The sequence below is a fragment of the Hylobates moloch genome, unplaced genomic scaffold, assembly GCF_009828535.3.
Source record: "Hylobates moloch isolate HMO894 unplaced genomic scaffold, HMol_V3 SCAFFOLD_1, whole genome shotgun sequence".
NCBI lineage: Eukaryota > Metazoa > Chordata > Mammalia > Primates > Hylobatidae > Hylobates > Hylobates moloch.
The window spans coordinates 147,476,576-147,489,587 of NW_026652276.1; the positions used below are offsets into that span (position 1 = coordinate 147,476,576).

At 39.6% G+C, this 13,012-nt stretch overlaps 1 protein-coding gene across 1 annotated transcript in view; it reads right to left on the reverse strand.

The window, feature by feature from the left end:
- Window positions 1-13,012, reverse strand: part of DNAH11 (dynein axonemal heavy chain 11) — a 363,007-nt gene that overhangs the window by 307,022 nt on the left and 42,973 nt on the right. The window contains exons 10-14 of the mRNA XM_058446556.1: window positions 10,503-10,640; window positions 10,068-10,192; window positions 9,299-9,494; window positions 7,668-7,772; window positions 7,114-7,506 (exon numbers count right to left, since the gene is read on the reverse strand). Of these exons, the coding sequence (XP_058302539.1) occupies window positions 7,114-7,506; window positions 7,668-7,772; window positions 9,299-9,494; window positions 10,068-10,192; window positions 10,503-10,640 (957 nt within the window). The remainder of the gene's footprint in view (window positions 1-7,113; window positions 7,507-7,667; window positions 7,773-9,298; window positions 9,495-10,067; window positions 10,193-10,502; window positions 10,641-13,012) is intronic.

A 13,012-nucleotide genomic window follows, 5' to 3' on the forward strand; every position in this document is an offset into this window, starting at 1 on the left:
ACCTGGGTGATAAAATAATCTGTACAACAAACCTTCATGTTTTCAGACCTTGTTTAAGCACAATTTTTTTTTTTTTTTGCAAACCACCTATGATAAGCAACCTGTGGAATAGACCCAGTTTGGAAAACACTGGACTAAGGAAGTTCTAAGCTCCCCTCCTGCATCAACAATATGAGCTTCTTGCACCTTAGCGTCTCCCAAGAGTTTGGGTGACATAATGGACAAGCCAGTTGGGGCAAAATAGGGCCTGAAGACAGAGGTGTGGTTAAGGACCACTACAGGCTGAGCACGCAGTGTCTTGGCCCAGAGACACAGGTTTCAAAAGGTCAGGTGGGCAGCAAAGTTGATTCCAGAGAGGCTGAGTGGCTAAACTTGCATAGTCTATACAGATTAGACAGCAGATGCCCAAGGGAGGAACTGTAGCACAGAGCAAAGGAGACATTGGAATAAGAGCTGATTATAACGTGACATTAGAATAAGAGCTAATTGTAAGGTGGACTATACTGTTTTCTTTGATTATTCTTTACTATGGATATATGATCCAGGATGCAAAGGTGTACACTTCAAGCAAGAATCAGAACTAGAGAGGTGAGTACAGATCCTAATAAGGCAGGGGAGAGATGAGAGAACCCTAGCTCTCAAACAAATTTAAGAACTGCTCCTTCTCAGGAATGCTGTGTTGCCCACCAGCCAGGTGGAACCATTCACATCTGTGTAATCATGTGACATGCACCCCTGGAGTTGTGCAGTACATATCCTAGGAAAGTAGACACAGCTGCCCTGGCCCCTTTGTAGGCACTAAAAGGGAAAAGTATAGCTCTTACAGCTGAAGAAAAATCCTTAGAAACCATCTTGTTAAGTCTCCTCATCTTAAAGATATTAATACGGTTTGACTCTGTGTCCTCACCCAAATCTAATCTTGAATTATAATCCCCACATGTTGGGAGAGTGGCCTGGTGGAAGGTGATTGAATCATGGGGGCAGACTCCCTGCCTCAACCCCCAGCTTGCTGTTTGTGACAGAATTCTCATGAGATCTGGTTGTTTGATAAGTGTGTGTTTCTTCCCCTTTGCTCTCTCTCCTGCCACCATGTAAGATGGACCTTGCTTCCCCTTTGCCTTCTGCCATGATTGTAACTTTCCTGAGGCATCCCCAGCCATGTGGAACTGCGAGTCAATTAAATCTCTTTTCTTCATAAATGGCCCTATCTCAGGTAGTTCTTTTTTTTCACAGCAGTATGAAAACAGACTAACATAGACATGAAAACAAAGACCTAATACACATTCAGCATCACACTAGTAGGAAGTTAATAGCTGAGCTAGGACTAGAAACTAGCCCTCTTGACCTCCCAGAGTAGGACCTTTCCCATCTTGTCATGCTCATAGACACTTTTTCATACCAAGAGATCCAGTTTATCTCACTACAGTCACATTGATGAGAAATGCTGTATCTTCAGCACATTAGGATAAAGGCAGTGAAAGGAAGAGAAAGGAGAGCTTTAGATAACTGAATGATCACTCAGGTCCCTTCCAGGCCCAATATTCCATGGTCCTGCTCCTCTCTTCTCTCCATCTTTAACTCTGACTCCAGACCACTCGCTGACATCCCACCGGCCAGAAAACCTGCAGCATGCAAAAGGCAGAACTGACTCACCCTTGGCCATATTTCTACAGCTTTTCCCCAAACCACGTTCCTCACCAGAAGCCTGAGAACTAGGTTCAACATCACGGGCTAAGTCAAGAGGAAAATAATCACTTAGAAGACCCAACTTATGGAAACAAAAAATCATTTCATTTCCATTTTAAAGCTGGCTTACATTCCCTCAAGGCAGAAGCTCTCTTCCATTCTCGGATTCAGAACAGTTATTTCAAAGCTTCTTAGTTTTTGCCTTAAGGACAAAAATAGGAGAATCCATTTATTAATAGAAAAAATTCTAACATTTTTCTCTGAGATGACAATGTAAAACCTTGTTTTATGACAATTTCTAGTCATATCTTGGTCATACTTTTAATGTATTTTCATCAGGATTCATATCTTAATGGTTTAAAATCCTTGGAGTTTGGGGAGTACATTTTTTTATTGTCAAGAAAATGTAACAGAAAAAACTAATTGTAATCCATCATCTGTCCTCTATAAGACAGATTCTAACACATAAACAGTTGTAGAGGTGGCTTAAAAGTCACAGAATAATTCAAAGCATTTCAGTGAACAACTAGAAATAGTCTACGGCATGACTTAGTTAAGATACTGCTGAAAAACAAAGTAACTTCCAGATAAATGCCTCCTTTACATGTCAGGACACCCCTGAGATTCTCTCCAGGCTACCCAGGCCTTTGGCAGAGCCTTCCGAGGGAGCATGGCCCTGCCTACACTTTGATTTCAGACTTCAACCCTCTAGACTATGACAGAATAAACTTCTTTCATTTCAAGACAGCCTGTTTGTGAACCTTGTCATGGCAGCCTTGGGATGCTATTCCAGGCAGTACTCAAAGGAGACAGAAACAAAGTCTTTGTCCTAGCAAATTGTCATCGATGGGAAAATTAAAACTTTCTTAGAAATTTCAGAAAACATTGGAAGTCAACAGAAACACTGAAATCCATGTTAATTATGTACTTCTTTTTATTTTCTTCTCCATATCCACTAGAGCATATCAAATGTACTGTACTTTATGTTTTGGTAAGAACATCTGTTACCCTCCAAACCCTTTCTTCACTCAGCTTCCTGTCCTGGTTTTCCTCCTACTGTCTCAGCCTTTCCTTTTCTGCATCTTTGGCTGGTCCTTCTTCTCCCCAGTCTCCTAAGAGAAGAATGGTGGTCCAGCCAATAGTCCTTGATTTTCTTCTATTCTCTAGCTAAACTCATGTTCTCGGTGATCACATCCAGTCCCCTGGCTTAAATATCATTGCCATCCACTCCTCCTTCATTTGTGTTTTCAGTTTGGACCCCTCTCATTAACTCTAAATGAGTACATCCAATAGCCCACTCAACTCCTCTACGTGGCTAATTAACACCTCAAATTCAAAATGCCCAAAACTGAAATCTTGACCTTCCCTGCTAAGTCTCTTCCTCTCACACCCTTCCCCATCCGAATAGATTGCAACTTCACCTTTCCAGTTGATTATGACAAAATGTGTAGAATAATCTTTAACGTGTCTTTCTTTCATGCTCCACATCCAGTCTTCGGGAAACTCTGTTTGCTCCACTTAATTCAAAATATATCCAGAATCCAACTACTTCTAATCACTTTCACTGCTACCACCCTGGTCCAGCACCATCATCTGCTATGTGCCTGTGCCATTGTCTGAATGCTTATGTCCTCCCAAAATTCGAATGTGAAAATCCCAAACCCCAAGGGCATGGTATTATGAAGAGGGGTTTAGAAGGAGGTGATTAGGTCCTGAGGGCAGAGCCTTCATGAATGAGAGTACTGCCTATATAAAACAGGCCCAGGGGAACTTCCTCCATGTGATGACACAATGAGAAGCTGGCAGTCTGCAACCTAGAAGAGGGGCCTTGCCAGAAACTGATCATGCTGGCACTTGGACCTCCAGAACTATGAGAAAACCATTTCTGCTGTTTTTAAGTTAGCCAGTTTAGAGGATTTTGCTATAGCAGCCTGAACATATGGAACCCCTAGGTTACTAGTAAGAATGGCAACCTACCAGGTCACCCTGCCTCTTCCTTAGCCTCCCTACAGAGGGTCTCAACACAACAGCCAGAAATCCTTTTAGAATGAAAGTCAGATTATATTTACTCCCCTCCTCAAAATCTCAAAATTCTGCAGTGTCTTTCACATACCTCAGAGTGAGCCAAAGCCAGAATCTGCACAAAGGCCTATGAAGCCTCCCCTGAGCTGCCAGTCCCTCACCACTCGGCTTAGCGTCTGACCTCACCTCAGCAACTCTCCACTCAGCTCCCTCCACTCCCCCCACACTTACTTCTCTGCTCTTCCTTGAGCATGCCCAGGGATCTCCTGCCCAACAGCTATCTCCTCTGCCTGGAATACTCTTCACCAAAGACCCACTTGGCTGACTCTATCACCTCTGTCAAGTCTTCGTTCAAATTTCACTTTCTGGTTGAGGCCTACTCTGATCATCCTACTTAAAATTGCATCCTCGACCCCACCCTCCAGAATTCCCTTGCCCTGCTCCAATTTGATCTTATTCCTGCAGCACGTACCAGTTCTAACACAGCACGACTTACTATGTCACTGCTTATTGTCTCTCTCCTCACTTGATTCAAGTTCCATGAGAGCAAGGATCTTTGTCTGCTCTCTTTCATATTTCAAAAACCTAGAAAGGTGCTGGGTACCTACAAGGCTCACAATAAATATTTCTCAAATAAGTGAATGATGATGGACTGCAAAGACAAGATAGACAATGGGTTGCATACAATTCCCAGCAGGAAAACCATAATCTATTTCTTGTTCTGCTGAGAATTAGCCTGGAGACAAGGACCTTCATTTTACACATGAGAAAATTCAGGCCCAGCCTCTGGAAGACTGCGGTTTCCAGCCTTTACCAAGGACACTTTCCCTACCCCACACTGTGGTACTTCATGATGGCTTCAGTGTGTGTGTGTGTGTGTGTGTGTGTGTGTGTGAAAGAGTGTGCATGAGGGAGAAACAGTGTGTGTGAGAGTGTGTGTGTGTGATATGTGAGAGGAAGAGACTGTGTGAGAGTATGTGACATACAGAGAAAAAGAGTATGTGTGTGTGACAGAGTGTGTGTGTGTTAGAGAGAGAGATTTTGTGTGTGTGTGTGTGTAGGGGGTGGGGGGGGATCTGTCTGCCTTGCCCAAAGGAGAGTATTCATGGATTAAGGACTGTGCTGGTCTATAGAGAAGACTCCACATAACAAGGATGCTCAGAGGAACCACGAAATACGCTCTTTCATTCCTATCCCTTTTTTCCTTAAGAAATAGGAACAACAAGAAATCAACTCCCCATGTTTCCATCATCAGCATTGCACATCTGTGAGCACCACATTCCTACCTTTGCCTTCCCTCCATCCTGTGCTACAGATGAATGCTCCGTGCTCCTATCTAAAGACACCTTCTACAGGTATTTATTAAATCCCATTCCCTCAATGGCTTTCTTCCAACAATTTTTTCTCCTTCCTAGATTACTGCAGTTAACATACAAACATCCTGAAACATCAACCAGTATTAAAAATAAAACCCTCCCTACCCTGATACACAGGCCCCAGGTACTGCCCAGTTGTTGGTTTGCCCCACAGCAGAGCTCCTCAGGATCTCCTCAGCTGCCTCCACTCACATTTCCCCATTCTCTCATCAGCCCACTCCCATCAGGCTTCCACTCCGCCACCATATGAAATCGCCTCTTCTCATCCCCATGACTTCCATGCTGCCAGATCTGAGGGTTAGCCTCCGTCTTTATTTTTGGGTCCTACGTCAGGATGGGACAGAGTTCAGCTTTTCCTCCTCCTTGAAATCCCTTCTTTATTGGTTTCTAGGGCATCACTCTCTTTTTCTCAGTATCCTGTGTGGGATTTTCCTCTTCTCCCTGACGTAGGGAGGACTTCGAGGCTAGTTTTTGGGCCTCTTTTCTATCTACAATTCCTACATGTTCCTAATCTAATTATATGGCTCTAAATGCCATACATATGTGCATGAATCTCAATTCTCTGTTACTTACCTGGATTTTGCCCTGAACACAAGACACATTTGCAATTCTAGTCTACTCAAATGTCCCTTACGACAAGCATCTCTAACTAACTTGTCCAAAACCAAACCTCCTTTTTTCTTCCCCTAGAAAATCTGTTCACCACAGTCTTCCTCATATCATTAAAGGGCAACTCCAGTCCAGTCCAATAACTCAGACCAAAAACCTTGAAATCATCCTTGACTTCTCTCTCCTCTGATTCCTCAAAGCAAATTCTGCTGGCTCTGCCATCAAAATATATGCAGGATATGAACTGCCTTGATCACTAGCACTATGACTCAAGGCAGCATCATTTCTCACCTGGATTATTAGCATAGGCTCTGAAGAGTCTTCCTGCCAACCACTGCTTTGCTTGCCTGTGGCTTACCCTCCACAGGGAAAGCCTTTGAGCAGAAAGTCTCTGGCTGCTCTTTCCCCTTACAGTAAAATCCAAAGTCCTCATAACAGCCTGCTAACCCCACATAATGTACCATTAGTCTCTTCTACCTCATCCTCTACTACCACTCCCCTTGCAAATTCTGATCCCAGTTTGCTGACTGATCCTGGAACAGGCCAGGCTGCTCCCGCCTCAAAGTGTCTATACTTTGGCTCTCCAGAACGTCCTTCTCCTGATATCCATATGTTTTGTTCCCTGTCAGTTCTCTGCAGAAATACTATCTTAGGAAAGAGGCCGGCCCAACCACCCTATCCCCAAGCGACTCCCTATCCCACCTGCTCTGCTCTATTTTTCATCATTGCTCCTATTACAACTGACATACCTATTTGTTCTTTTCTCTTGCTAACTTCCTCCGACTAGAGTGTAAGCTCCATGAAATAAAGGATTTGGTGGTGGTTGGCGGCGGGGGGGGAGGGGGCATTGTGTTGTTTGCTTTTATTTTCCTGCCTTCTGCCTTTTGTGTGTGTGTGTGTGTGTGTGTGTGTGTGTGTGTGTGTGTGTGTGCGTGTTTTCTGTCTTCTCTTCAATTCATAACCCTAGATGAGTGCCTGTTACTGTTGTAGGAACTCAAATCTTTGTTAAAAGGAGAGTAATTATTGTTGCCATCCTTAGGAGATGGTTGAGAGGGTACCTTGAGATGACCTAAGCAAGGTGTGTGTTTGGCACATACGAGGCAGTCAACAAACAGTAGTAGCTATTAGGAGCATCCAAAAGAGGATGCAACTGTGACAAGATAAAGATTCTATCACTAGCCTTTCTGTTTAATCAACACATCTCACATTCTAATCTCTTCCCTCAGGAATGAGAGTAGTGAGGGCTACAGAAATTGCAGGCAAGTAGCACAAATTCCCCCACTTTAAATGCCTAACAATACCATTCATAAAGCTCTTTCAGGCTTGATAAAAGAGTCCCACATTATTAGGTTAGGTATTTTTGCTTTTCTCTGAACTCAATGAAAAGATCTATAAATCTTGGAAAGTTAAAAGCCATTACCTCGACCAAGTTGTGGATCTTGCAGCCATCTCCTTGGATTAACTTGTATTTTTTTGTAAACAAATCACCCTTGTCCTCCAAGGTGAAGGCTGCGTCTCGTCTGTGCTCTCTCCTGGGAGGTAGCACACACCTGGCCCAGGCCCTCATGGTCTGCTGGATCACCTTCACGTTTTTCTGTGTGTGCTCAACTCTGTGCTCCAGCTCGGACGTGGCCGCCCTCACCCTCTCGATGTAGCCCCAGCAGTCGTCCTGCCACGTCAGCCACGTTGTGGCTGCTGTCAGCTGCTCGTCAATAGCCCTCAGCTCATCTTCAATCAGAGGGTATTCAACTTCCAGGAGCGTCTGTTTGAGCTTATTATACCCTTGCACCAGAAGGTCAAGATTTCCAATGTACTGAACAAAGAAAACCCCAAAACAAAAAGTGCCAAATATGTTAGCTATTTTCTCTGTCTTAAAGGTGTAAAAATGTCATATAGATCTATATAATAATTAAAATTCAAAATATTTATATTCATAATAGGCCCTAGTACCCTTTTTTAACAAAAACCACAAACCTTTAAAATAGTGTTCCTTTTCTTGAAGATGGCTAAAGCTGAATCTGGTATGTCTTGTTTCTTCAACATCAAAAGATATTTCACTTCTCTCAATATAGCCACTAGCTATTAAAATACAATTATTAAAATTATTGCATATTTTCATAATGTCATTCTATTTTAACTCAAGTTTAACTTGAAATACTTAAGATGTTATCCAAGGATTACTATATTTCCAAATCATCAAGGTAAATAGACTTTTGTTTCATATACTTTTTAAAAACAAAAATCATACATTCATAATATGGTAAAGGTATATGAATTATCCCTAAAACATCTCAAGAAATCAGTCTCTATTAATTGGTTTTATGAAATCAGAAAGTAGAAGGAATCCTCAGTTCACTAAGTCATATATTTAGGTATGTGTGCTGAGTTTTACTAGCAAAATAAAGTCAACTGTTTTCTGTACATATTTTAGAGAAACAGATCAGAATTTGGGCGCAGAGTATGCTTATCCAACTCAGTGAGGATACCAAATTTCCCACTTCCTAGGCATGCATTTGGATTGCCATGAGAGACTCCAGGTAATCACTAATAGTGAATGTACAATCTTCATCCCCTAAAAATTCAGCTAGATGTTTAAGGCATTTTGTGTTTTGTCATGGAAATTACAAACAGATATTCTTATAAGCTTGCCCCTTACCCTAAAGCGTATCCATGGTGGTACATAGAAAAGAAAACTTATTTTGTGTCTCATATCTAGCAAGCTGCCAGACTTGGACATCATTTGTTTAAAATATATACAATGCATATACATACATATATACATGCACATCTAGTATTGATTAAATATATGTACATATTGTATAATTATATACATATACACATATATAAATGGTAACAAAGTCCCATTGTTACATAACATGTAATGAAATTATGAGAAAATGAATTGAGAAAATATATGAAATTTCCTTTGTTACATGATTTACCATGCAATAACAAAAGACCTGTTCAATAAAGATAATATTCATCCTGGATATTATTTAACTTGATATTTTTTATATTAATATGTTTTATGTTTTTTAAAATTACCATCAATTTAATTCCCATATACAAGCTTATAGTCCCTTTGAAAGAAATGACAATAAATTAAAATCTACCAGTGCTCATCAAAAATGTGACACGTCTTTCATTCTGTGTATTCTGTTGATTCCCCAAATCTTAACTTACATGACAAAATTTTAACTAAAACACTGGTGTATGTTATGAATATATTTAAGCCAGAAACTGTCTGGTAAAGACAAATGATTCAATTCAGTTGAGCTAACATTCACTAAGTGTCACCAAGTACCACACACTAAACTAGAAACATAGAGCATAAAGATTCAATGAAACGGATGCTACTCTCAGTGGCTCATTATCTAGTTAGGGTGGGGTGGTAAAGAAATAATTACAATACAAATTAATAGAGTAATTAGTAGAATTTGAGAAACAAATCTCTACAACGAAGACCTACAAGAAATTGTTTACAGTTATAGTCCTCGCAACTCTGACATTTTCCCAAATGTAAATTACAAATGACTGGAAATATCAGAAATATGCTTATAATAAAAAGGGCACTTATAAATCATCTTAAAAAATCAAATCCCTACCTTTGGGTCAAAATTGACACAGAGAAGACCATTTACGGCACTGAATTTAACCAAGGGTTGATTCAAATTGAATTCACAGATTTCATCCACATTACTTTTCCATTCGTTATAGATACGATTTTCAAATTGATCAAGCAAAGTGGTCATTTCAACGTACTTCTGATAAACTAAAGCATTATCAGGATTGCCCAAAAATCTGTAGGAATAAGGTTTTTCTACTGGTTTATACATATGTTAGATAGAGTTCAGCTTAATAATTGTATAGTAATATAATATATAAAATATAATGCACTATAAACAACCAGGAAGAGAAATAGTCAAGACCAAATTATGCACCTACGAATTGCTTTTGCTTTAAAAGATAAAGTTATAAGATGAATGAAACTCAAGATTTTACTAAATGTTGACAGCAACAAGCTACCGGCTCCTATGAAGAGAAGAAAAAGGTACAAAGACTGCATAATAAAAGCAGTGTTATTTATTGGAAAAAGGAAAAACAATAACAGCAAGAAACTCCAAACATGGTGGGTGGAAAGGACAAGTGAAAAGAAAAAGGGACCAGAAAACATGTAAGCATATGAAATTCTAAGAGTCCCATTAGAAATATTCCAAAACCATGGGAATGAATCCCTCTCCACAAACCCAACCAGTGAGAGAAGTGAACAGGGCAATGGCTTCCTAAGTGCTAATATGAACAGCTCACTCTCTTATATAAAACGTCACCCATACCATTAGAATAACTTGCCATGACCTAAGTTTAACTACTTACAGATAACGGAGGGATGCAAAGTTTGACCAAAACATTTGAAGTCGTTGGAGGACCTGTTGGGCCCATTTGATATTTCCTGAGGTAAATGGCATGTTCTTGTTAAGAACTACACGACCACGTTCAATCTGCAAGTTGATATTTTGGTGAAGAGCAAGAAAGGGGACATTTAGTCAGAATGGTTTCCAACCTTGTAAGCAATTTTTCATTTTGGTATTTTCACAGTAGTATAAAACATATGTGTTTAATCACTTGACTACTAGAAGAGTTACAGTCCTAAAGCAAGTTTACCATCTCCATGAGGAAACCAGTTAAATAAAAGCACAAAAATGTAGTGCCTATATCTAATCTTTAGATACAATCACATAGAGTTCTAGTTGATGGTCATTATCTGCCTAAATGATATTGTAAATGTGTCCAACCTTATCCACCACTTACCTGTTTCATGTGTTCATTATACAATTGCTTACACACATCCAGCTCCGTATTAAACATATGCACTAGTGTGCTGTAATGTAGGCTGAAAATTTCCATGACAACTGGCTTCTCTAGAAAATTTCCAAATATGGTCAAAAGCTATAAAAATCAAAGTGAAGGCAACATTAAGCACTATGAGTTTTTAACACAAATACTCAGCTCACAATGTCCCCCTTCAAACCTCTTACATGACTAAAGTTTAGAATCTTAAAAGTATCCTGCGATGCTTCAAAATGTAAAATGTATTTCTGCATCTCCCTAAAATTTCTGTACATCCAATAAACCAATTCTAGATGTGAAATAAGTTCCCTTTCTCAGCAGAAAGGAACCACTGTCTGTCTGCAATTTCTGTTCACAGCTAATACTATTTCCTGTTGGGTGCCAGGTAACGTTTCAGAAGATGCTTTGCAGATATAAGAATAGAAACAAGATTCATGTACTTGTTATTGTTCTTCCCTCCTACATATGTATTCTTTAGATATAAATATCCATATTTCCATATTGAGGCCCTCTAGGTCACAGTATGAATAATTATACCAGATGTGCCAATCACCATGACTGCACGCCTATGGCCACTGGTACATCCACACGACCCAGCCACCCCCAACAGTGTCCTGGGGCTACAGTGGTGACTGTTACAAGGACAACCACTCCACAGGTGGATGACTCCTTTGACATGAATGTCCTGGCTCAAATCAATGCTTTGAGCTAATAAGATTCTTTCTCAGAGTCAGGGCCTGGCTGAATCCATGCTGGCTAAAATTATCAGTGAGCAGAAACTACTAGCAAGCAGAGGAAGTCAACTGATAGTGCGACAGGAGAAAGCAGACACACAGACTGAACAGAATCACATCACCAGCAAAGCAGGAGTGGAGTCTCACAAACTCCTCTTGCTCAGTCAATGGAGCCCCCTAGATTTCAAACTTACCTTCACTGCCAGTGTTCACAAAGCTTAGTTATCCAGTGAGTCTGATTTTGAATTCCCATTAGTCTCTTGTCTTGTTTACTACCCAATGTGGATTCTTTTGTGTGCTAGCATAAAATGGCTCTTTCCTTGGAAGCAAAACGATGTAACTAAAACATTTATTTGTATATAACCAATGTTTCTATAGTGCTATGTCCCAGGAACTACATGTTAAGGGCCTTAAAAGTGCTGTTATTATTACACACTCCAGGTGAGGAAACTGAGTTATAAGGAGGGAATGATTTTCCCAAATTTGTAACAGCTAGTGGCGGAGCTGGGATTTGAAACCAGGCAGTCTAGCATTCGGGTTTGTGCTTCACTGTGTAGCTTCTCATCAGCTAATACGCCATTGAAAGTTATGTCATTTTGTTATCTGATCATTCTGTGTGGGCTTCATAATATGTTAGTTATTAAGCCTGTCATATAGGTATTTTCTTTGAAAGAAGACATCTCAAAATAACTAAGTATATTTACAGCGGTAGATAAACTGTATCCAAGGTCATGCCTTGTTTAGTAATATGGCAAAGGAGGGGGCTTTGTTCTTTTTCTTAAGGAAATAACAGGTATTCCCTAAAACTTGCTTCACTTAAAAAACAGCTTCATAATAAAAATTTGCAAATATTTCCATAAACTACATTCACTGAAAATAAAATTACCATGAAAAAATTATAGAAACTAAAATGTAACTATAACTATACCTTAGGGGTCAATTTAGACAAACATATTCTGACTTTTTCTGGTAACATCAATTATAACTACAGTAGAAACTGCTAAATATTTTTAAATCTACTACTCGGGGCTACCTAGCAAAATGTAAATGATTAACTTTCTTCCCACAGCCATTGTTTTGTTGAGTTTGGGTTTCAAATAAAAATTCTAAAGTAAACATTGCCTTATATATTTAACAAAAAAGTATATTCCAACAAGAAATAAGTGTATTTATTTCACATTAGTTTTTAAACTCTTATCATATTGGCCACAATGGAAAGAATACCAGAAGCTTCCTAGCTACATCACATCTTGCCCACCAGCTTAGTGGTCCTTAACTCCAAGTTTTCAAGAGAAAATACTTTGAGGTGAGGTTGTAAAGCCAAAAAGTAGTAGGAAAAGTCTCAATGTTTTAGGCAGTATACATTATTGTAATTGTTTGTCATCCAAAATGTATAAAAATTACCCTCCAGGCGGAGAGTAAAGGTCATTTCAAGCTCTTGCTTCTTTGTTCACAGTAAAACTAAAAGTTATTTTATGAAGAGTAGAGATGTTTTCTTCCACATTGACTTCAAGACTAAAGAGTAATTCCCACCACATGCTTCTCTTTCTAAATATCACATCTGAGATCTGCAAGGTTTGCCTTAATTTTGCTCCACTTCTCTTTCATTGCATAATACAGCTTTTCATAACACCATTGCCATTGTTCAGTGTAGTACATATTTATATTTATCCTAGGTGTGCCTCTTTCAAAGATTTTAAAAAATCCGTGGCCACCTAAACCATATACACTTCACAT